This window comes from Sciurus carolinensis, chromosome 5 (genome assembly GCF_902686445.1).
Source record: "Sciurus carolinensis chromosome 5, mSciCar1.2, whole genome shotgun sequence".
NCBI classification, from domain to species: Eukaryota; Metazoa; Chordata; class Mammalia; order Rodentia; family Sciuridae; genus Sciurus; species Sciurus carolinensis.
The window spans coordinates 13,453,295-13,478,520 of NC_062217.1; the positions used below are offsets into that span (position 1 = coordinate 13,453,295).

Consider the following 25,226-nt stretch of genomic DNA (forward strand, 5'->3'; position numbering starts at 1 on the left):
ACACTGTGCTGTTAACACAGCATCATCAGAGAAAAAATGTCGTGAGCGCTAAACTGTGTATAGTGCACCCAAGGGCCTGCTGTGGTCAAGACGCCTTTGCCAGGCGCCTTGGAAACCGGATTGAGCTCAAGGTTAACAGTCTGGTTGTGTTCAATTCACCCAAAGAGCATCACGGAGTCCATATTCGTGGATTCGTTCCAGTCGTGTTCTGAGAGTGTTTTGAAGTCCCTGTATCCACTGCATCTCTAGGGGACCTGGAGATCTAACCGTCTGGACCATTGCTTTCCCTGTGGGAAGGCTGAGCTCCAAACCAGTGTGACCAGGGGATTCTGAACAACTTTTAAAATTAAGCAGAATATATGGCAGACAGCTGAGTGCCTCCACTGTATCAAGAAGCAAGTATAACGTTTGTGTCATGCTATTTAAGAAAATATTTTAAATGTTTAGAGCATTTACAACAAGACGTGTAGGAAGTAAGGCAGATGTTAAATAGATACCCACATCTGAGTCCTTTCCCTGAAGGATACCTCTAGACGTGAAGGTGGAATCCAAGAAAACTTTTTTTATGACATTAGTTTATACATGACATTGGTTAATATATATATATATATATATATATATATATATATATATGACATCAAGACCCACTTTGTTGCATGCACTGACAATATTTTTCTTAATATATCTATTTCTGGTTATTATTAGTTTTGGCATAAATCTACCTTAAATTGTTTGAAGGCTGTGAACTATGAACTGGCAACTTGGGAATGAAAAATAAAAATAAAAATATCAATAAATATGTAAATGCACCAAGTGTCAAGAAAAACTTAGAGCAGCAATGAGTTTTTTTTTTTAACAGTTTATGCAGAAACTACAAAGAAATTTCAAAAACCTTCATTTATACAATATATATTTTTTTTCAATATGGGAATTTGCCCACAATGATAAATTGAAGATTTAGGTAAAGAAATTTAAAAAAGGGGAAAAAAAAAAAAAAAAAAAAAAGAGAGAGAGATCCTTTTGGATTTAACATGAAGTCTCCAACTCTGCTGAATGCCCAGCTTTTGTATCCACCCCCATTATGTTAGACTTAGGATCCTGGACACATTTGGCCCCAGTATCTGTCTTAACAGTGGAGCAGAATGTATAATTCAAGTCTGTTAAGACCGGGCTTTTAAGGCAGAGAAGTAGCCAAATGCTAAAACTTAGTCAAAGGAATAGCCAGGTTCATGTAATGTGCTCGGCATGGAGCTGTGTCTTTCTGCACTGTGATCATCTCTTATGTATTCCTCAAATCTGTGGGATGACACTGATATCTAACACGTTTTCCAGAGCAGAGCAATTTTTTTCTCCTTTATTCTCTGTGTGTGTGTGTGTGTGTGTGTGTGAGAGAGAGAGAGAGAGAGAGAGAGAGAGAGAGAGAGAGAGAGACAGAGACAGAGAAGGAGAATGAGAAAGAGGGAGAGGGGTTAGAGGAACCCTTCAATTGGGTGTAAGGGTACAGTCATGAGGAGCCCCTGAGTGGAATTTCAGGAATTTCTTCTGTGCTTCCAAGCAGATCTGTGAGCTTTCTGAGCCTGGTTCTCACTCTGACTGGATCACACTAACACCTCTGCCTTGTGGCGGGCTGTAAGCCAGGTTCCCATCTGTCCTCCCAACAGCTCCCCAGGATGTGCCAGAGCGTTCTGGGCAATAGATGGCAAAACAGAAACCGAGGAAGGAAACGTGCAAGAAAGGCCAGCCCCTCACTCTCTTCTTTCTTGATTACTAACATGGCTCAGGGGCTGGGCCCGCTCTTTCAGCATGGCCACTGACGTTGTGGGGTGCTCTCTGTCACATGATCATTACCTTGCAGCCCTGGGTGTGTTTGTTTATGGCCTACCCGCCTCCCTGGCTGAGGCCCACGAGGCAGGGCTGTTCTTTGTTGCTATATTCCCACAAGCACGAGCTGTACATGGCACACGCTGGGCTCTTCAGGTATATTTGTTGGGAAGAGGTCTGAGTTAAGAATGGGCTTTTGTGAAGGTCTCGCATTCCAGAACAGACTTCGCTTCTACCTTGGTCCACAAGGAAGACTCCCAGCCACCCTCAGATAACCTGCCCTATGCAAACAGAACTCTTACAGGGAAATGTGACAAGGATAAGGAATTTCAAGCTGTGAGCCTTCATGGAACAAACACTAGGTACAACTGGACATCTTTCTCGTCCACCCATAATCCCTTCTTTTTTGGAGGAAGTTCCATTCGGATTTTTTGTTCATTTTTAAAAGTTATGGTAAAATAGAAATAAGGTAAAATTTATCACTTTACCTATTTTAAGTGCCCAGTTTGGTTACATTAGTAATTCACTCTGCTATGCAGCCATGGCCACCATCTACCTCCAGAACGTTCCACCCAAATGGAAACTCTGCACCCACTAAATTTTAACTGCCCATTGTCCCTTCTTGCCCATTTCACTCCCTTCTTCTTTTCCTCCCTCCTGTCCTTCCTTTGATCCTTCCCACTCTGGGATTCCATGTAGGACTTTCATTCTTTCTGTCTGTGCACCCAAGTCGGCATAGCATCCTGGGTTCACTTTCCAACTTAGCTATGGGACTTTTCATACAACCAAATTAAACTTCTAGGTGCTCCTTTTCCAGTGGTCTCCTGCAGGTGGGCAAAGCATTGGTTCTGAATTAGTAATGTCCAGTTTACCTGAGGTCAACGTGAAGGTGAGTTCTATAAGGATAGTGGGGAAAACCTGCCTCTGTGTTTTACCATGGAAAACAAGAAGACCTGGATTTGAAGATTCCCTCTGGCAGACTCTTTTCAGTCAGAATCACCTGCCACTTAACACCTTTGGAAAGGTGAGTGGTGTCCTCTTCCCTCTACGCTCCAGCTCTCGTTCACTGGACTAAAATGTGATTTCTTTTGCTGATCCCATCAATCAATGACGCTTTCATTTCTGACACTGAATTTGGACTTTAAAAGTTTTCACCTCTACCAAAAGTTTCCTCTTATATAGTTAAACAATGTAACCATTATAAGACGTAAACTCAGTAGTTAGGAGCTTTTAAAAGCTCCTAAAGCCAGATAAAGAGGTTCACCCCAAGTCTACAATGACCACTCCAATCTAATTAAAATATGGCGGAGTCACAAGAGAACAGGATCTGCAGGCAGGAGATGCTAAGGGATAAACCTGCCTGAGTCTTAAGCAAATTATTCTCTAAGATGTGTTCTCATCTGAAAAATGGATATGACACTTCACAGAGTTATGATGGGTATTAAATGAAATAATGCATATAAAATGTCTGACACCTAATAGTGGTTTTTGATAAATGTTGGTTCCTTTCCCTTATGCTATTATTTTAGGATTCATAATCCTGAATCAAAATTAGGTTTCAGTTTCCATTTAAATAGGCATTCAAATAGTACTATTGTGAATTTAAATATATGATTTATATTGTCCCCTTTATGTTAGAAATAAAGTTGGTTTTGATAAGATTAAGATTTTAAAAAATATCAAATGCATTTTACTTTTCTTCCTGTACATGTATAACTTGACTTATCATGGATGACTACTCTAGACAGCATTTTCTCTGATTTTTCTTTAAGTTTTGACTGTCAATTTATACTAATTATTTTTCAAACTAAAATAATTTATTACAGACAGACAGTTATTGGTGATGATCAGTGTCCCCTACAGTAGGAAGCTAACATGCCCCAAGAGGCAGACTCTTCCATTCTTTAAAGTTAGACCTGGTTCAAATCCAACTTCCAGGCTTAGTAGGTGTGTAAACAAGGATAAGTCACTCAATATCTATGATCCTTGGTATTCCTTGTCTCTGTAATGGGAATTAAGAATCGTTCCTACTCACAAGGTATTATAAAGATCAGATAATGAATTTAAAAAGTGTCTGGTGGTTGTAAGCACATAAATACATGCTATCACTATTATATGGTAATATTTAAGTGTTTTAATTTCCTATTCTAAGCCATAAAACATCAACATTTTGAAAAGACATAGTTTTTATTAGAAAATCTTAGATTACTGTGCTTAGAGTAAATGACTTTTGACTGTGAGCCCAGCCCTGTCTAATGCAAATCTACCTGATTTCTAAGCCTTCACCTCTTCTCACGTAGGAGCCATCTAACAAACAGGAAGAAGGGGGGACTTGCCAGCCTATGTTTAACAAACAAACAAAACCCCCAAACCAACCAACCTGAGATACCTTTGTCCAAGGCCAGGGGATATGCTGGACTTTTTCCTTTTCATTCTTTGTACACTTTTTAATTTCTCTCTTTTAGCTTCTTTCCTTGTTCAAGGCCATCCTTAATGTTGCAGGGGTTAGAGAAGAGTCAAGAAAAGAATACCAACAATAGGAATTGGTTGGAGCCAGCCTCCTCTCCCGAATTCTCAAAACTAAAGTGGTTCTCCAGCCCTTTCACATATTTCAGCGTGACGATGGCAAATGCTGAAAGAATGATTAATGGGATGGTTGGGAGATTAGTCCTGGAAAAAGCACTTGGAGAAAAAGAAGGAATCAAGTTGACCTTCTCTGGCTATCTTTTTGATTCCTCAAAAAATCTTTCTAAATTCTAAGGAGAAAGCAAAGTTATTGACTGTTGGAAAAAAAAAAGTATAGTTAGCATGTTCATTCTGAATTATGATTGGTGGAGGGAAAGAGACCCTTGGTCAGAAGGACCCTCCACGTCCTTCTCTCACTAGAAAATGAGGATTAGGAGCTTGGAGAAAGTTATGAACCTGGTTCTGCCACTTCATAGGATGATACTGGGCGAGTTTTTGTTTCTTTAACTGCAGTTTCCTCATCTGTGGAGTGGGGTAATAATGGTCCCTCAAAGGGCCATTTTGGGTTTTGGTGAGAAAATTCACACAAAAGGCTGCGCCCACTGCCTGGCACATGTAAGCTTCATGAGTCATAGTGGCTAGAATTATGTTTGTGTGGTCCCATGCCCTGAAGTCCCTGGGGTCCTTCCATGATCATTAAAGATGCTGGTGAAAGGAAGAAGATTGTTCCAGGCAGGACACACAACAGGGTTCTCCACCTGGTCCCCTTGCTGTCTATGTGGGTGAGGTAAGCCACTTTGCTCATCTGGGCTACTATTCCAATTTAAGATGTAACTTACATTTTAATTTTTTAATATGCTGTTGTACAGGTGGCATGATTGGGATTAATTTGCTGTTATGACTTCCTGCCTTTCATTCCTTGATTCAGTTGATGCAGGTCTTGGGTCAGATCTGTAATGCCTGACACACCTGTGGCGAAGGGAAATGGGTGACATTTTATAATGATCAGTTTCATGATGTTCCTTCCAGAAATGCCTTGTGGTAAATAGAGAAAAGTGTCCGTATTTGATTGCAGGAAGCTTATCAAATAAGCTCGAAGATTTTTGATACTACAGAGCAAAGGGATTGATGGTAAGAGTAATATCATTTGACCACTGCAAATAAAACAAACAGACCCAAAGGCGCAGCATATTATACTTGATGCTGAAGCATGATGGATTCTAATTGCTAGAATAGCTATCGTTTTTCATAAGCTGATGTCAGAAAATGCCAGTCAACAAATTTGTTCTAGTACAAGTTATTTTTTTTTCTTTTTTTCTTCTAGTATAACTCAAAATGAAGATATGTAGAGAAGAATAATTCTTTTTACTAAAGTTGGTGGGAGAGATGTCTCAGAGGAGGGTTCTGTGGTGGAGAGGAGGAAGGTGCTGGAATCCACCAATCTGTAGGGGCCACCTTTGGGTGAGCAAAGGTCAAGACTTTACCTCTCTGGATGTTTGTGGTTCATGATTATTCAGTCCCCATCCTGATTTTCTCTTTCTCTGCATCCTGATTTCATCACTTTATCAAAGAGGACCAAGAGTAGCCAGTCCTCTCTCCTGGGAAGCTCTCAGCTTCCTTCAGCTCAAATCCACACCCCCCAACTCAGGTTTCCAAGAAGAGTCTCACTTCCAAGCACCTCAACAACCGTTTCCTGTCTGGTTCTCATGCTGCCATCGGAAGCCCTCAGGAACCGAGCCCCTCCTCACCTGCTCAGGGCACCTTCTGGGCTGCCCACTGCACCTTCCACCTCTACTGTCTCCCCTCATTGCAGTGTGGTCCAAAGCAAACCGTTTCACTCACAACACACAGTGGCCCTGCTTGGATCTGTGCTGTCATCATAGCTGCTCTGTCTGCAGGTCTCATGACATGAAGTCCGAGACTGACCCTGAAATTCCTTTCTAAACAACACATGCTGCTGCGAGAGAAAGTAAGTTAAGGGGGAAAGCACTGACTTGCTGTAGTTTGTATCTGGAATGTTCCCCAAAGGCCCAGGTATTAAAGGCCTGGGCTTCAGCTTGGTGCCATTGGGAGGGATGGAACTGTTAAGAGACGGGCCTAGTGGAAGGAAGTTAGGTCACGGGGCGGGGGGTTCCCTTGAAAAGGATATTGCAACCCAGCACCTTCCTATCTCCCTTTTACCTCCTGGCTGCCATCAGGTAAACAGGCCTGCTCCACCTTGTGCTCCTGCCATGATAGCTGCCTTGCCACAAGCCCCAGTGCAAATGGGCCACCTGACTGTGGACTAAACCTTCCAAACCATGAAGCCAGATTAACCTTTCCTCTTTTTAAGTTTCTCTCTCCAGTATTTTGTCACACTGATGCAAAGCTGACTAACAACAGACTTTGAAGTCAAATGTAGGTTCTCCACTTGTTAAAGCTGTGACTGAATCTGAACTTCAGTTTCTTTACATGTAAAAGGGAAAACAGCCCATTTAATAGGGTTAAATTCAATAACATATGCAAAGTAGAACGCTGGGGTGAGTTATCTTTTCCTTTTACCCCAACTTCATCTCTGCTCTTTAAATTTCAAACTGGTCTCTACCTATCCTTTATCTAATTTCTACACACCCCAGAGCTCCATCCCTAGCTACTTTAGGCATAAGGCCCTGCATGGAGCTTATTTTCCAGGAAACGACATTTGCAAATGGACTGTTTTCTGTTTTTTTTTTTTTTCCTAAATGAAATGTGCTCTGAACTTTGATCAACTCACATCTCTTTGGCTGAACAATGAACTCCTGAATGTCTTTAGCAACTCCCTCAACTAGGGGCCTCTGGAGTGATCAGAAGACTTGGACATGTCTGGCCATGGAAGTCACTGCCTGCCGCTGACTCCTGGAGGGCAGGGCTGAGAGGCCAGCCTAAACCACCTGGTGTGGGACATGACACGGGTGGCGTCACATCTGGAAGGTGGAGTCACACCTTTGGGTGTGTCTCTTCTCCCCACCACCTGCACAGAAGAGCTGGCCATTTCCCCCAACACACAGGCAGTAATGCAGAAGCAGACAGCAGCAGAAGAGCTTATGTAGGTAAAGAAACTGGGAGGAAACATCTTCCTCTGTTCAGAAGAACCTTTGTGAAGAATAAGACCCTGTTCGTCATTCAGCCCCTGAAGATGGGTCTGGATTCCTGCACTGCAGCTTCTCTTGTCTTAAAAACCTAAAGCTAGAAATAACACACATAGGATGAACTACATATCCGTTCCATTCCGAGGAGGAAAACTAAAATTAGAGAAATGGAGCATGGTTTTACTACCACCAACAAAAGCCAACACACTATGGGGAATGTGATTTTCAATCCAAAAAAAGTCCCCCCAAATCCCATCAAATGGTGAAAGAGGATGGGATTTGAGGTATGATACATAGGACGATCCATAGGCAGGAAAGTTCCACAGAAGGGCTCTTGACATTTTCTCTTCAGCTGCACAAAATTGGAACTGATATGTCTTTAGGTGCTATATACAAAAGAACTCTACCCCAGCTTTTCGCCATGAGACGTAAATTATTCATGAAAAATGAAAATGTACTAGATTGCAATGCTTACATAACTTAGCCTTTCCTTAGAGACTCTGCAAGTACATTTATTAATTGAACCTCATGGTGGTCCTGCAAGGCAGTTGCTTCTGAGGCAGAAAAATAAAAGGCTTATTCTCTCCCTATTTTCTGATTTTTTGGAGAGAAAAATTCATCTGCCTCTATGTTGGTCTCATACACCTGCATTCACCTAAGACAGGAAGAGCACCCCCACCTTAAAAAAAAAAAAAATCTTCCTTTGACCGTAGGAGCAAGTCTGGATTCCAATGCCTTAGCCCTGCCGCACAACGGAATTTAGACTCAAATTGTTGAGCAGTGTTAACTTGTAGCATTAACGGAGTGCAAATGTTGCAACTTTTATAATTTTAAAAATAGCAGTCTTCAGACTCGATCTATCTTCTGTGCACACACACACACACACACACACACACATACACACACACATATGCTCAATTCTGCTTTCTCCATAAAATATTTGAGGGTGCAGTCTGCCTCACTTGAAGCAACCAGATCTATTCCTGAAACCGAACCCTGCTCTAAAATCTAATACGAGCAAAAACATTCAAGGAGGATCAACCACGTTGTCAATATAAAGCCGACGGAGATGCCTCGGCTCAGAAGACTATTTAGCAAGGGCTGGGTTCTGACGGTTGCTGCATCTGCCTTTTTGGAGACCAGCATCCTTGGGGCCCAGCTGCTTTCTGTACCATGTTCCCAGGAGTGGGCAAACTGTGAGGAAAGTGTTTCCCAGGTGATCATCGGCACGGAGAGGGCAGACACTCGGCTGTGTATTTCAGGAGACAGATCTGACAGGAGCCCACTCCTCCCACGCTGTGGCCTTGCAGAATCAAGATTTTTTCTTCTGAAACAATCACAGGCCCCAAAATGGGTCAAGTGGTGAATAGTGGGGAATGTTGAATGCCTCCTACATTTGTCTGAATATAGCCCCAGCAGATGGCACTGAATAATAGATATTTTACAATAGAGATGCCAGAGAGATGAAGTAAAACATGACCTTACCTTTCTGCATTTCTTGGTTAACACAGGTTAACTTATGTATCCAAGAATGTGTACACAGTAGCTTTGAGGTTTGGGTTGACGTGCATAGGCCAGGGATAAGTGCAGTGGGAAGTTTTTGAGATTTTCTCTTTCCCCTTAGTAACCAACAGCAGGCCAGATGAAGCATAATATATGATTCTGGTTACACATAATTATTTTATTTTTCTAACAAGATATTGTTGAAATTGTCATATAAAGCAAACCTAGAAAATGGAATTTTCTAATTTATCAAATATTCCAATAAAGAGATGGCTATGACTGTATGCTATATTACCAACTAATTTTTAATAAATCGTTTTTCAGGCCAATTCTGTTGATGGAGTTGATCTTTGGAGCAGGGTTCAGATGATGTGGCAGGCTTGGGGTTATACGAATCATCACTTTTAAAAAAATATTTTTTTAAATTGTGGCTGGATCTTTATTTCATTTATTTATTTGTATGTGGTGCTGAGAATCGAACCCAGTGCCTCACACATGCTAGGCAAGTGCTCCACCAATCACTTTTTGGAGATGTGGTTCAGTGTTGGTTACTATATTGCCAGAGACGTCATCTGACTGTCGCTTTTAAGGCACGGCTTGGGGATGCTTCACAAAGATCCCTCATCTCCAGGCTGTAAGAACTTTTCTTCCCAGTATGAACTGAGACCAGGACGATCAGATGGATAATGACCCCAGAGAGACATGAACGTGTGAATTCTCTCCACACCTGAGGGACTTCCTTTCAAGCACAGGCCTGGGGACTTGGAGCTATGGTAGCACCCAGATAGGTTGGGGGAAGCCACAAGTCGGGGTGAGTATATGGGAGGCATCTGACCAGAGGGGCCACCTGCTGAGTCCCAGGAGCAGCCAAGTTCAGGTCCTAAGAAGCCACTTCCCACGGCTCACCTTCCATTCAGCCCGCATCTTTTTCTGCCACCGGACATTTCTCTGGACAGGCTTTGCCACAGTCTGGAACCTTTCTATATTTCTCTTTGGCTGAAAGTAACACTCCCTGCGTAATGGGCAAAGGCAAGAGAGTGGGCCGCTTGCCAGCTACCACTGCCCTGGCTCAGATTCTTGTTAAAACCTCTTAATGGCCTCTGCAGACGCTCCTGCCTCAGATCCATCTGCTCTGTCTTTCAAGATACTATTTCCATCACTATTATGGCTTGAAAACTCTTCAGCGGCCAAACAGGGGCTGAACCCTTTAGTCTGGCATTAAGGAGTCTCGGTACCTACAGCCAGCCACTCCTGCAAGCTGCCTCTGCACCATCAGATCGTGGTTCTTCTCCTGCTAGACTCTGCACTCCCCTCCCCCACTTCTGTACAGCACTTGTCTTCATTTTCTCTCTCGAGGATGCCAAAGTCACAGAATTCAGAGGGTAGAAAAAGTACTTTTAGATGAGGAGGGGGTGTGGGTGGGTTTCTGGGAAAACTCAGAGTAACCTCTATTTTAACTGACCCTTTCAGGATGTTACTAGATGAACTGTATAACCTCTGTATATAAATGAGGAGGCTAAAACTTAAAACACATTCATTTGGAAATTATTTTCTCCCCCTTTGAAAAGGGAGTATAATTCTGAAATTGAAAAATACAAAGGCAATTGTAGCATAACCATTCCAGTTACAGAAATTTTAATCTGCATTCTTTTATTAAATACAATTTTCTATAATGTGAATAAAACTAGGTAATCCACACTCTAAGCTGTTTACCTCTTTTCATGTACACTCTTAACTCTTTCAATATAGGCATCTACAAATTGACACACTCCATTCCTTTGCTGGTGAACTGAAACTGACTAATTTACAGGTTACCATCATTATCTTTTGAGACAAGCTGCGTGTGAAGCTGGAAGAGGCTAGGAGTCAAGTCTACGACAAAAGAAACCCATGAACCTTCTTCACCAAGACTAATGACTAATTTGGATTATCTTCTGTAGAAATTATTGGTCATTTTCACTGACTGTAACATCACATCGAATGAACAGGGTCAACTCTGTGGTTTTTAAACATAACCTGACTATTATATAACCAGCTGGCAGCCTTGCAATTCAGTTAATCTCCCCAGTTTTGCTGCTTCTTAGTTTGAGCTGTGTGAGCAAGACTATTTCATTTTTCCGAATAGTAATGGAGTTTGTTGCTTTTGGGTCTCTCTTGATATTTTACTTGGCGTTATGTATTTATAATAACGGAGAGAAACAGTAAACCATGGTGGTTAAGAGCAGGACCTTGGAGCCAGACTGACTAGGCTTAAACTCTAGCAAGGCCCTTTATTTCCTGTGTGATTTGGGTTAATGTAGTTGATCTTTGTTTCAGATTTACTATCCGCAAAATGGTGATATTGAACATTGTACCTATCTCGTAAACTACTGCAAGGATTAAACGAGGATCTATATTTATACAAATGTATCCTTTCATATATGATAGAATAGATGGTATGACATAATTTGTAATATGCGAGAGAACGTTTACAGAATCATACTTGGACATAATAAGTGATTTGTAATAATAACAATATTATTATCATTAGGTATAATTCATATATTAAGATCTGAAGACCTTAATTGAAATAGGAAATAGCTCTTAATAAGTTGACTTATTTTTGTTTATATATCTACTTCTAGAGTTAAATAACCACAGTTTTTTTTTTTAATTCCCCAAATGGATTTAGATTCTGTCTTTATTTATTTAAACTACCAATCTAAATTCAGTTAAATCTTTTCTTGGTGATCCAACCTGAGGATGGAACTTAACGACTGGCCCTTCCATGTGGCTCACTATGGGGTGACATGGAAAGATCACTGGACATGGGAGGTGTCCATCCAACTTCTTTCTCCTATGAATGACACGTCTCTAGTTACAGGTACCTAAGAGATTTGAAATACTCAATGACAATCTGAATCGATCAAATTAACTGGCAAAACGTCAAACCCTGTTGCATTTTGCGTTAAAAACAGATGGCTCCATGAAGGACAGGAGGCAGATGATCATGGCCACGTGAACCCAGCGGTACCTGGCCCGGCCTCCCGTTCTGCTTTGTTCATCTATATGACCTCAGGCTCAGGCCTGCCTCACAGTCAGGAGCCTCGGGCCATCCAGTTCTACCCCGCCTTTCACACAGACAGCTGAGGTTCATTACGTCTAAAACACGTTTGTAATCACATGGATCTGATCTGCTTTGGATTTAAAGGGTAAACTCTTAACAAGATAATAACTTATTTCACAGTCATTAACAACCTCAGTTTCCTAGTCTTAGGTGCCAAGAGAATGTCTAAGCTCTTTTGTAGGTGTTTTGCTCTTTGAAACTTGTTGAAAATACATAAAGAATATCATATCTGAGAACTTACGTTTACAGTGATATATTTTTCTATGGTTTTCACATGCAAGCAGAGCCTCATCAAGAATTGCTAAAAACTGGCGGGGTGTGCATGTCTGTAACCCCAGTTATGTGGGAGGCTAAGCCAGGAAGATCACAGGTTAGAGGCCAGCCTGGGTAATTTAGTGAGACCCTGTGCGCATGCACACACACACACACACACACACACACACACACAAATTACTAAAGGATTTCATGTCATCATTTACATGAAATCAAACAGCAAATATCACATCTGACAAACTAAAACTCAGAATCTAGGATTCCTGAAGCTAGTGAGTATTCCTTTAATTACGTCTTTTTGATTAAATTGAAAGTAAACTTCTTAGTTCCTTTACCAATCACACCTTGCTTTAAAGCAATACATTTTAGCTTCTAAACAGTCCAGGTTTCCCACCCCTGCCTCCTTACACATATACAAATTGACATGTGTTTGCAATCTCCTTATGTCTTTTTTTCCATGAAATAAAGCCAAGAGATCATCAGACTAGAAAATATATATGTGACACATGGCCAAATATTTATAATATATAATTTATCCTAAAGCTGCAAAATATTTCCTTATCTTGGCCTCTTTTCCTAGAAAAGATATTTAAGAGTCTGAAATGTTTAACTTGCCACAAAGTTGAAATTTTACTGTAGCAAATACTACTTCAGTATTGTACTTCAAACTTGTTTCCTTAGGATGGTACTGTGTAATACAAATTGGGCCCAAAAAATCACATCGATGTGGTCAGAGGAGGCTTCAAAAGAAGCATGTGCACAGTTTCCCTAAAAAGGAGCCCATTAGAAGACTGGCTGGACCCTAACAGTGGATGGATGCCAAGGGTCCCCCCACTTCTCCCCTCCCACGATTTTTAAAAGGAATCTTCCCGACTAAGGAAAGTGACCGTTGCTCTTTGTCATACTGGTTTGGAAGCAGAGCTGGCCTTCCTTGGAAGACAGGTGGGCATTGTGCGGTGCCGAGTGGAGAGCTGAAGATTGTCACGGGGTTCATACCTGCCCCTGTCCTGCACACTGCGCTGCCGGCTCCCTCCTCCATCTCTCCCGCTGTATCGCAACTCCAGGGCCCCGTGGGACTGCCCCGGGCTTGCACCTTTATTCCCACCTTCCCCCTCTCCTTAGGATGAATCCAGACCCTCTGGAGCCCGAGTCAGCCTTTCCAAGTCTGCAGGGCGCAGCCTGGAATGGGCCGTTGGTGCCCTGGGGTGGCTCTCAGTGCGCCACTTCCCATGGCTCTGGCCCTTCCTCCTGCCTACCCGTAAGTCCTTTTCCATCTTTAATTAGCATGGTTGATTTTATTTTTTAAAAAACAAACAAAACAAAACAAAACACAAAACTAAACAAAAAACCAAAATTGTTCTTCAATGAAGGGAGGGCATGCGCGTAAAGTGTCCTTCTAGGCGGGGTGAGAGTTAATGCTGGGTCATCTCACACTCGTCTCCTGGTGACCAGGAGCCCACGTGGGGTAGGGTCAGAGATAGAGCCAGCAGGGGACCATAGGAGATGGCCGACTGGCTCTCACTGGGAAATATCACATCACGGTCCTACTGGCACATGCACGAAACCAACAGAGTTAAACTCTCCTAATCAGTTATATCCAGCCTTTGTGAACCAGTGGTACGTTGCTCTTCTTCCAATGGGTTTGGCTCTTACTCCAGTATCTAAACGGATTGTCCAGTGGGGACACGGTGAGTTTGCCAGACTGATGACCAAGGTCAGAGGTTAATAACAATTATTTGGACCTCAAATTTGACACGGATGGAAAAGGGGAGACTTTTCTAAGAGGAAAAATTTTTCCCCCTCCACCACAAATGGTAGGGTCTGAACAAACCGAATCAAAATAGAGCCATTTTTGAAGCACCCAAGGGTACGCTTCTACTGTTTTTGTGTGGCAATTCACAAACCACTGGATAATTAATGCTGTACTAAAAGGAATTTAAGCCTGTCAGGTTAATTACACAATATTAGGTACGAAAACAAACAGTGCAACACAAAACATAGCTACATCATTATTGGCAGTAAATGTTAACTCTAAATAAGTGCAACCTGTCCGTAAATGCTTGCTATAAACTAATTAAAAAAATAAAATTTGATGGATAAACATGAAAAAAAAATTCTCACCGAGAATTTTTTTTTTAAATATCAGCACTCATTTAGAGTTCGGGATTTGTGAAAGAAAGCTTTAAAAGGAGCAAACCTGATTGGCTGTGGCTGTTGCTGCGAAGGGGACACTTGTTGCAGGAGTTGTTGCTGCAGAGACAGTGGCGGACGTAGCGCTGTGCATCATGGGTACTTTCAGGAGGGGAGCCATGGGAGCAATGAACAGGAGGGTGTAGCATTATGGTAATAGAAGTGGTTTTGGCATGGTGAATATCAGAGCAGCAAGCCATCATGGGTTAAACCAGCAGATGGCATGCAATCACAATGCAAAGCAAGGAAGCATGGGAGAGAAATAAAAAAGGGAAAATAGCTTATTACAAGTACAATTAAAGGAAGTTTTAAAACATAATCAGTGATTCCCAGAAAGGCCAAAGCAGATTACTTTGGTTGATGTATTTATAAACATTCGATTTCTAACAACAGATCCATTCCTAGTTCAGAGTATAAAGTGGAGGTGATCATGACCGTTTCCAAAAATGCGAGAGGTAATATCCAATGAAGTCAGAATATATGATCATCAAACACAGACTCATCATAAATTCTACAACATTGAGGGCTCAATATGTGGGCCTAGTTTTGGATAAGGATGTTCTTTGGATTCATTATGCGTAAATTGAATTTTTCTTTCCATTTGGCATTGCTCATGTAAACTGGATCGTGGATTGTGTTTTATTTTGATCAATAAACAGCAGAGCCAAAGTCATGGTCTTGATATAAATTCTTAGTTATAAATTCACAGTTACGTGAAAGAGCCAAATTTTGCTGATGTTTGCTTTTCTGGACTCTCAGTGGAACCAATCCACATGTCCTAAAGACAGATTTTTGTACCAAGGTACTGAAAGGTGTGAAGAGAGCTATCTACTTTTAAAATTTACCATCTAAGGGAGTGTGGAAGTACAGAATATCATCACAAATCAATGAGAACTGACAAAAGATAATCAAGCAGGCAGTTTAGGCATTTGATTTCAAAATACATCCATAAATAATTTTTTTTAAAAATAAATTCTTCTGGGAAACTCTGATAACTCTAACACACAGCAAAGAGGAGATAAAGGCACACCACTATGAAACTTTAAAACATTGATGAAATTAGCCTGCCTCTCTGTTTTTCTTATGCTATACCAGATAAACTATAAAGAGAAACAAAACACAAATCATTAAAAAGCAGACTCGTACTTGTGGTTTTAGGCCTTTGTAGTGATTGCTCTAGCACAAGAGGTCACATTAAAATCGTCATTTTCTTAAATATACATCTTAAAAAATGTCTACGTTAACTCTAAAGCCAAATAAGCCTTCAGATTTACTATTTCCTAAAGCATTTCTACCATCTCTGAAATAAATTTCAAGCAAGTGAAGGTACTGTACATCATATAAAAGACAAATAAAAAAGGTTGAAACCTACCAATACTGGTAGCGGGTGTCATGCACAAAACTGACCCTGATGTCATGCAATGGTGGGTGGAAAAAGTGAATAAAGGGAAAGAAACAGGTTAGCGGTTTAGAGTTAACATTCAAAGTGAGATCGAAGCACAACCAGAAATAAGTAGGGTTAGTTAAAACAGTTTTTTAGGGCCGTTCACATTGTCAGCACAGACACAAATATATCTGACTTCTTTTAAGCCAATAATATTCTGAGATTACTCTTAGACTTCTTTTCACACTTGCTATTCATACACATTGACATGATTCTAGTAAGAATGACATGTGATAATGCTGCAGCATCCTTCCTCTCAGACCTCAAAGTATTTTACAGACATTATCAAGTTCATCCTCCCAGGTAGGACGTGGGTATTTTACAGATGAAAAAGCTGAGGCACCGTAACTCCTCCAAGGTCATCATGTGAGTCAAGGGCGAGGTTAGAAACAGAACTCTATTCCTGAATCCAGGTCAGGCCTGACAGTCGCTAGATCATGCTGCACTGATTGCCTTAGAAGTTTGTTTGTTTGATTATAGCATGTTTTGTGTCAACAAGGATATGAAAGCAAGAACAGTAAGATTTCACATCCTCTAAATCAAAGGCTTGCAGGACAGGGCAGGAGGATTTTAGATTACTGCAGGAAGACTGAGGCTCCCTACAGAATGGTCTGCATGTGTATGTGATCTACCTTCTGCTATGAGGTCCATTGTGATAAAGGACTGGCACCTAGCAATGATGTCCAAATGTTGTATGGACACAAGACTGCAGAATTGGGGCAGATTTAGGAGCCAGGCTAGGGATTTTTCCATGGTTACTATGAGGTGATCCCTGGGAGAGGCCTTTGGTAAGATTTCTAGGAAATCTCAGGTTGGTGTCTAGTGGGGAGGTGGGAGGAAGGGATTAGGAATGGTTGCCTTGCCTGTGGGTCTTACTGATGCACATGACAGAGAACTGATCGGGGACAGTGCTGCTTGCTGTGGAGGGCTGTAAAAGGAGGGTACCAAGCGCTCTGAGGAACTATCTGCTACCATACTGGTTCCATTCCTTGGAATGAAACTCAAGGTCCTATATGGATTTGATAACTGAAGACTGGGTGTTATGTAGGTGTCAGAGACGTGGCTTTTAATGAACATAGGTACCCACTGACGGTTTCGGAAGTGGCTTCTGAGATATGAGCTGAGGAACGTGAGGTCTGCACATCTTCCTTCCCTCTGCTGAGCACTGCACACCCAAGGAGACTTCTTGCCCGACTGGTCCACGTTTTGATCAGGCTAACATGACCTCATCAGGAAAAAGGGTGATTTAACTGGGCTCCTACTGGATCCTTCAACAACAAATGTGCGAGGGCATCCAGTGTGAAACACACACACACACACACCCTCAGAATCCCTTCCATGCCACCACCTCTTCCTCCAGCTCTCTCTCTCCTCTTCACAAACTCCTAGGAAGTCACCTACACGTCTGCTTTCACTCCCTTGCTCCTGTTTCTTTTCCATCTTCTCCCATCTGGTTTCCATTGTCACCTTTCCACTCTAACGGCAAATGTCAGTCATCAAACTCCATGTCGCTACAATTAGTGGCCACTAGGACAGCTTCACTACTGTCCCAAGTCGCAGTAGCACTTTGCACTTGGCCACCCCATGAAACACCACCGTCCTGCCTTGTTTTGTTTTGTTTTTTTAAACCACACGCACACCTTTTGTTTTCCTTCCGGCAACTCCCTTTGGTCTACTTTGCTCCATTCGCTCCCTTCCCTGAACTCCGCATGCTGGGCTTTCTCTGTAGGTTTTCCTGGTTTACCACTCAACACGTGGACCTGGGTAGAATCGACGGGCTCGTGGCGCCCGCGTGATGTGGACTCTCTTCTCCGAGCCCCAGATCCCTTCATCTAACTGCTCCCTGGCTCCAATACTTGGGTCTCACAGTATCTCCCATTCAAGATGTTTCAATTCTGCCCTTTCCTACAGAGTCTGTGTCTCCACCTCAAGAAAAACCCCAGGACACCACCAGTTTAGCCCCGGCTGAAAGTCATGCGTGACACTTTCCCTCACAACACTGCCAGGTCCACCTCACCAACAAGCCAAGGCAAGCCTGCTCCGAGGTGTAGCTCACACTGGCCTGGCTGCCCATCATGACTGCTGCTCCTCAGGCCCTGGTCACCATTACCTCTAACCTGGGCCATGAGACGATGTCCGAACTGGCTTGTTGCTCCCCCAAGAGGCCACTCTCACTGTGCCGGCAGCCAACCTCGCCCCAGGCAGGCCTGCTCACTCCTCCGCTGGAAATGATTTGCTGGCTTCTAGCACTTCCAGGAGGAGGGCCCATGTGGCCCAGGCTCTGGCCACCTCCCTGGGTCATCCTCCACCAGCATGCAACAGCAAACAGCAGACTTTCAGTGCTCTGAACTGAACACGTCACATTTCTGTCCTACTTTTGAGCTGCCCACGGGAAGCTGCCCCTCTTTATCTTCCAGGTCTCAAGCTATGCCAGGCCTCCAAAAACTGCTCAGCTGTTCTTTGGCTTATCTCTCCATGCCATCCAGATCAGATTTCTATTTTAACCTCATTGAACTCTTCTTCATTCACAGCACGCTAAAGAATTTTGATTATGTATAGACATGGGTGCCTGAAAAACATCCATTTCTCCTATAACCTGGGAGAGCAGAGAGCGGGTCTGACCAGATCTGTGGGGCACAGAGGTGCTCAGTGTGCTGGATGAATGTTCTCAGCCATTAATAAGAGGTGTTCTAGAAGCATCTGGCTCCTAAAACTTATGAAAGCACCTATTTTGTAAATCATTTCATGTAAATTCAACCTTGGCCGGATTCAAAGTTAGCCCTATACACATTTCCTCTTACTCTCTTGAGTTTCAGTGTGAATAGGGTTTCTTGAAGGGCTGTCCTGTGTCATGCATGTGAATGTCATCTGGGTTGTCAGCAATCAATAGCAGATCCTCTGGTCACACTGGGCTAGTATTGGTTGTTCACTTTGGCTTTGGTCCTTGGTGAAGTAACGTGTTCAACCAAATTAATTGGACAAACCCCTCTCTCTACCTGGCCTGAGTGAAGTGGATATTGGAAAGCATAGCTTTTGACATATGGTGGCTCTCTGACTCGATGCCTGATTCTGGTCCTGCTCTTCTCTGGAAGCTCATTGCTGCCTTCTCCATTCTCCCCGGGGATCCCGTGGGCTCTTTACACTAATGGACAACTTCCTGTTCTTCAAATGCTCTCTTCCCATCTTTGCTGGGGATGCTTCACTCTCACATAGCTGTGCTCATTCTCCAGCCCCTCCTTAGGGCTTTATATTCACTTCCCTCCTAGTTCTGAACTCCTTTGCCTTCTTCTTCCTGGCTCTGGAACCCAGAACATACCACAGGAAGCATGTGCTGCGCTGTATGGATAAACGTTGTGTTGCATGCTGATGCGGGCAGAGTTTCTACTAAATGCTGTTGAATCTCTCATGAAGTTGTGTGATAACCTCATATAACACTTAGGATGTCTCCTCATTAGGAAATGTTGGAATAATACTTTCTCCATGTGACTTATTTTGTGCTTCCAAGGCAATGAAATAAATAAAAGAAGGATTCTGTGGGTTGCCCGTGTTCTGTCTGGCTGAGGCATTTCACTAGGGCACTAATTCTATGAGCAAAGCCTTCTCAAAATGTTTCTGCTTCAGTTACACAAATATTTCCAGCTATAGTATCTGTGAGCAAGAATTATCTGGATAAATCCATTAATTTTATAGATCACCTTGCAGTGTAGACACAGCCTCAGTTTTTCCATCTGCAAAATGCAAATAACTATGCTTGCCAGTAATAGAACGGCAACATCTTGAAGAATAATGAGATAATGTCTATAAGAACACTTACAGTAACTCAGAATAAACCTGTCAGAGAAATGCCAAGAATTATTATGCTGCTATTTTTGTAACTCTGTGTGGTTTTGCCACTTTCCTAACATAGCAAAGAAAAATGTATAACTACTTGGTTAAAATAATCCCTATCAAAAAAGGAAAAAAAAAGAAAAAAAAAAAAAACAGGAAAAATCCCACCCACTGCAAATGTGCTAGGGAATCAACCAGGGCAATAATTATCTTAGTAAAGTTTTGGAGAAGATTCTCATATTTTGTGTGATATTTTATATTAACATGTTCACAGCCTGGAGGCATGATTCCTGAACTCCAAGTTCATATTGTGTCAATGGGAGATTTTTAGTAGTATATCAAAAGCTTTACTATGAATGACCTTTTGATAAAGGGTAACCTCTAGGAGAATAAATTTTTTTTGCTTCTATTTATGATAGTTGCTTATGTAAAACATTTATAGAAAAAATGGTCCATTTAAAAATAATGGGTCCACCACCTATCAAGTTACAATTATTTTTGAGTATCATTACTTGACTCGTAGAGGTTTTAAAACAACCAGTTTAACAATAAAGGATTATTGTTATTATCATTCTTAGAATACGCTTGAAAATGTGGTTTATAATAAAGAAACCCTGAAGTAAAAACTCAACCTAACATAAACACAGAAACTTCTGTTACGGATTTAAATGGGAGAAAGATTACATAATGAAAATTAAAATCCTAATAAAATTATTCTCTTGTTCATCATTTAAAAGAAACATGTGAAAATTTCTTAGAACACCATTTCAGAACATGAGATCCACAGTCTGTCCACTATGATCTTTATATCATGTAACAGATGGAAACACTTCTCTTTCCCAGGATTAAGAGGGTTGGGGCCCACCCTTTGGCTTCCAAACCTCACTGTGAGAAGGTTCAGGCACATTGGAGCAGTTCCTAGAGAGTCCACCAGGGGGCGGAAGTGCACAGCCACAGCCACCAACCCCTAACATGGGTCCCTAAAAGAATACCTTTCACCAACAGAAAGCAGGTGATTTCCTAAGGGATGTTATTCATCCTTGCTTTCGAAATATTTAAGGGGTTTCCAGGTGAAATATTTTAAAATGAGGACTTTTTCAGTGATTTAACAAATCAGTCATTATTGGACTGGAGTGTTCATATGCCTGAGAGGGTGTCTTGTCTTTTGCAAAGCTTAGCTCCAGGGTTTCCACAGAGCTCCCCAGAGACGTTAATGGCATTATCATCCATTCCTCCAAAACAGACTTGTTCTTTTGTTTTTCCCCTCAGTATATTATTCCTTAACTTTTTCTCTGAAAACTTCTAGTGGCCAAAAGGTCTACAGTGAGACATGTTGTAGAGGGCCTCAAGGTAAACTGGCCTTCCAGTAATTATAATTCTGCTGTTTCAAGTGGGCTACAAGTACAATACTGCTATGCTCTGACAGTATGGAAAGTCACTGATTACGGTTGCAACAGGGCAAGAGTGAAGCCCTGATAGGTACTGAATTAATGATCCCTCTACAGGTCTCTGAGTTTAAGACAGGTACAGAACTAAAACAGTACTGAATTAAAACTAAAAAAACTAAACCTTAAAAAAAAAATCATTTTGCTTACCTAATTTATATTTTTTATTATAATAAGTACTGTTGTTTTCAGGTTACAAATTCATTTAAAAGTATAGATTTTCTTCCAAAGAAAATCACAGAACTGTTTATTGAACTCCCTCCCATCTTAATTCCTAAAATGCTATGGAATTTAAGGAAATGAATATAAACTGGAAAAGTTCAATCATAGGGATTAGATCAACAATGCAATTATTATTCATCTACATTTATCTTGAAATAATTATCAGAGGAGTTTTGACTTTGAAAAGGAAATCTCAATGGAGGGTCATCCCACCACGGTTTACACCACACCCTGCTTCTAAACAACCACGTGGTGAAAACCACAATCAAATTGTGGTGACTGTGTGCCTTTGTGCCTGGTGCAAATGTGTGTCTGGCTGTGTCAATGGTCAGGGAAGTGGGTGACAAACTGGGGAGAGCTGATGGGCATTATGACTTTGTTTTTCCCCCCTTTTCTCATACTTTATGCTACTTTAAAAAACTCCACTTCTCTCTTAGTTTTTAGAAGAACTGTGGGATCCATATATGGAGGCCGTTTGGGTGGTGTGGTGCTATGTAAGTTGGGTTGGGCTTAGGGAACTAGGGTCTGTCTTTTCTTAGTTGTGCCACCTTGGAAAGTCACTTCTCATTGAGGGAGGGCCTCAGTTTTCTCATCTGTAAAACAGTCAACCGGATGAGATCACTAGGAATCCTTCAAATTCTGAGATCCTAGAATTAACAATTGATCTCTTAGTGGAGTAATAGGTTTATGCCTCACACAGTCAGACATTGGCTTAGCGACTGAGATAAGAGTTCTATATATTTGTGAACTTGGTGAAAGTTGAGAAGGATGGAGAAAGAGATAGAATGGATATAAAAATATGAGTAGAGGATTGCTTTAATTTGAATAGCCTCATTTTTTTTTAGTACTCGAATAGAAATAGAAAAAAAAAAAGGTTAGTACTTACTGGAATTGCTATTTTTAGATCATTCAGCGTTATGGACAAATTTCAGTTGTCACACATAAAAGGTCTTACTACATCAACGACTTTACAGGACTTGTGTAAATGCAAGAAAAACTAGAAGCCCTAACTGCCTCTGCTGTTTCTCATGGGTTCAGTCTGTCCCTTGGCCCTATCAAATATTTGGCTTTAGAATCCTAAGCATCTTTAGCTATCAAGGCAAGGCCAGTACATCTAGATATCTTGCACAAGAGCCATTTCAGGCTGTACTGTACCTTTAATGCAAACTAGATGCCACCAAACAGCTTAAGGAAATGAGAAGGAAGCACATGACCGAAGGGCACAGGACACAGACGGGGCGGTCAGGGGCGTACCTGTTGGGATGAACGCCGTGTGTTGCTGCAGCTGCGCGCTGGTCAGAGCCTGCTGGTAGTGCAAGACGCTGGGATTGAAGACCGTGCTGGCACCGTTGCTTTTTTCAAGTGCTTGTCTCTTTGGTAAAGGATGAAGAGCACCAGGAGGAAAGGCCTAGAAACGAAGAATTCGATAAGATATGTCTAACTTAAAGCACACACACCTTCCGTGTCCACAGAGATCATCAATCGCAACATTCTTTTTAAAAACGACAGCTAAGGAGATGCCTCTGCCATGCACCTTAATTTAAACAGCGGCAATGTCGAATGAGTGAGAACTTGTTATTGAGAGCAAAAGCATGATTTCTGTAACCCAAAACGGTAGCATCTCAACTAAGGAAAAGAAAAACTATCAAGCAACAACAACGAAAAAAAAAATGGCTTCGGCTTTTAAAACGGTTAAACTATTCTAAGGGGGAGAAAGAAGCACTGGTGTTATTAATACCTATTCTTTTCTTTAACTAAATGGCAATTTCTTGAATTTAAAGGTTAATATGAATTATAATGAGCATTTTCTGAGCCAAGTCATTTAAATTTGCTTCACTCTTTTGGAAAAGGTATTAAAATTGGTTAGGTTTCATTTATTTCACAGATTAACATATGAAAATGAGATGGCTAAACACCTTATTGAATTTTTTTTCCGTAAATTAATCATAACGATTGGTGGCAACCAATATTTTACAAGTAATACAAATCTCAGATGGTTCTCTGAAAAGCTACATGCAAAGCGAAAGGTGAAAGGTCAAAGTACCAGGTCTACAGTTGCTTCGAGAGGTCGCTTCATTGCTTTGGCAGTCGACTGAGTCTTTTAATAACAGGCAGCGAGCACATGATGGCAGTGGGCCAATGGGATTCAAGCGAATTAACATACAGGTAAACAGCAAGCAGAGGTGCATCATGGGAACGGCATTGCATTGTGGATAGGTGAGAAGGAAAAAAATATTCTGAATGCAATATACAACGTACAAAACACTAGGCATGCACAACAACAAAAATGTTCTCTAAAGAAATGAATATTACACCTTAAAATTAGTATCGAAGCAAAAATGCATCTACTATACCTTAGTTAAAAGCATATAAGAGAGTAAAATATAGATGTTTGAAATTCAGGAAAGTTAATTAAAACAGCAGCTTGCATACACACCATAAGCATTTTTTATATTGCTTCAGAAAAAAAAAAAAGCAAAACTTTTAAGGGCCATAGGATCCAAGAACTTCTGATAAGTTAGTTTTCAAATATAAAACACTAAGGCATCAAGTATGATCCAAGTTGAAAATTTTCATTAAAACCGTTCTTAATTCAGATCTGGCCTAACAAAATGAAGTGGCAAACTGAGACAAAAAATTCAGGCAAAAAAATATTCAAACACAAGATTATTTTGGCAAAACTGTTTGGGTTTGGATCTTTATTTTTTGTCTGAATCGTGTGGATAATTGTCTCAATTCTTTTCTTCACTCTGCTAGTATCTTAAAAAATTTAATAAGTTTTGAATTTAAATTGTGAACTTCCAATTCTCACTTTTCCATTTTCCTGTTTCTAGTGACTAACTTATCATCCATTCTGTTTTCTATTACATTTGAAATTATAATTCATCTCAAACAACTTACCGGATCACACTAAGAAAATACCTTTAAAAAGGTATTTAGTGTCCTTGGGTATTAAAATGATTTCTATTTGGAAATTCTATTTGTATTTTTAGGTATAATAAGTGATCAAACCAATTAATGAGAAGTAGAACTCTTGGCTAGAACAAGTACAGTAGCAAACAGCTAAAAATGGCAAAGAACTGCTTAAAGATTAGAAATTAAATATATTTAGCTTATAACCATACTTTTGGGAAGATAGTTTCATTTAAACAACTGAAATAATAACAAATATGGATTGATTTAGACTACAATGAAAAATTTTTCCTATTCCTGGTTAGTTGTTATAAAAAAAAATGGAAAAATTCTAAGATGGAATTCTGTGAAAATAAATTCAAAGGAATAGCTCCAATGCAAATTAAAAAATGAAATATCCCTTTTCTATGTGTAGCACAATAGGTAAATCCCTAAGGTTTGTCTAAAAATTAAAAATTTATATCCTGGAGTTCTGGGGGAGAGCTATGGCATTTAAAATAAAATGAGATAGTACCGGACCCTTAAAACAGGAATAATTAATGATATTTTCCTTGGGAAAATCATTTGATGATTCAGGACGGAAAGCAGGACCCTGACAGCAGATAGGTGAAGAAGAGTTGGGGCTGGGGAGTCAAGAAGGAGCGGGAAGGGCTGCAGGTAGGGGTGGGTTCAGGATGGCCAAGGTTTTGGAAGGTGGTTTTGATAAAGCCCCCCCAAAACTAGGAAAGCAGTGTTGTCAAAGTCAAGCGGTGAATGTCACCAACCAAAGCAACCGATGAGCTGGATAATGAGAAAACTTATGGATAGTTTTTCCTCAAATGTAAATTCAACATCAAATAACACCCACGATGCCCGTGGTGGTGTTTAAATTCTTTGACCCCTGCAAGGCATTACATTGTGAAATAATG

At 41.0% G+C, this 25,226-nt stretch overlaps 1 protein-coding gene across 9 annotated transcripts in view; it reads right to left on the minus strand.

Moving 5' to 3' along the window:
• The window catches only part of Mbnl2 (muscleblind like splicing regulator 2), a 150,038-nt gene that overhangs the window by 11,033 nt on the left and 113,779 nt on the right, over nucleotides 1-25,226 (minus strand). For 2 of the 9 annotated variants that reach the window (XM_047552619.1, XM_047552620.1), the window contains 3 exons: nucleotides 23,450-23,503; nucleotides 22,660-22,813; nucleotides 15,839-15,874 (listed from right to left, as the gene is read on the minus strand). In XM_047552619.1, the coding sequence (XP_047408575.1) occupies nucleotides 15,839-15,874; nucleotides 22,660-22,813; nucleotides 23,450-23,503 (244 nt within the window). Of the gene's footprint in view, nucleotides 1-14,473; nucleotides 14,569-15,838; nucleotides 15,875-22,659; nucleotides 22,814-23,449; nucleotides 23,504-25,226 lie in introns of all 9 variants that reach the window. The other 7 variants (XM_047552621.1, XM_047552625.1, XM_047552624.1 and 4 more) reach the window with 7 other exon arrangements.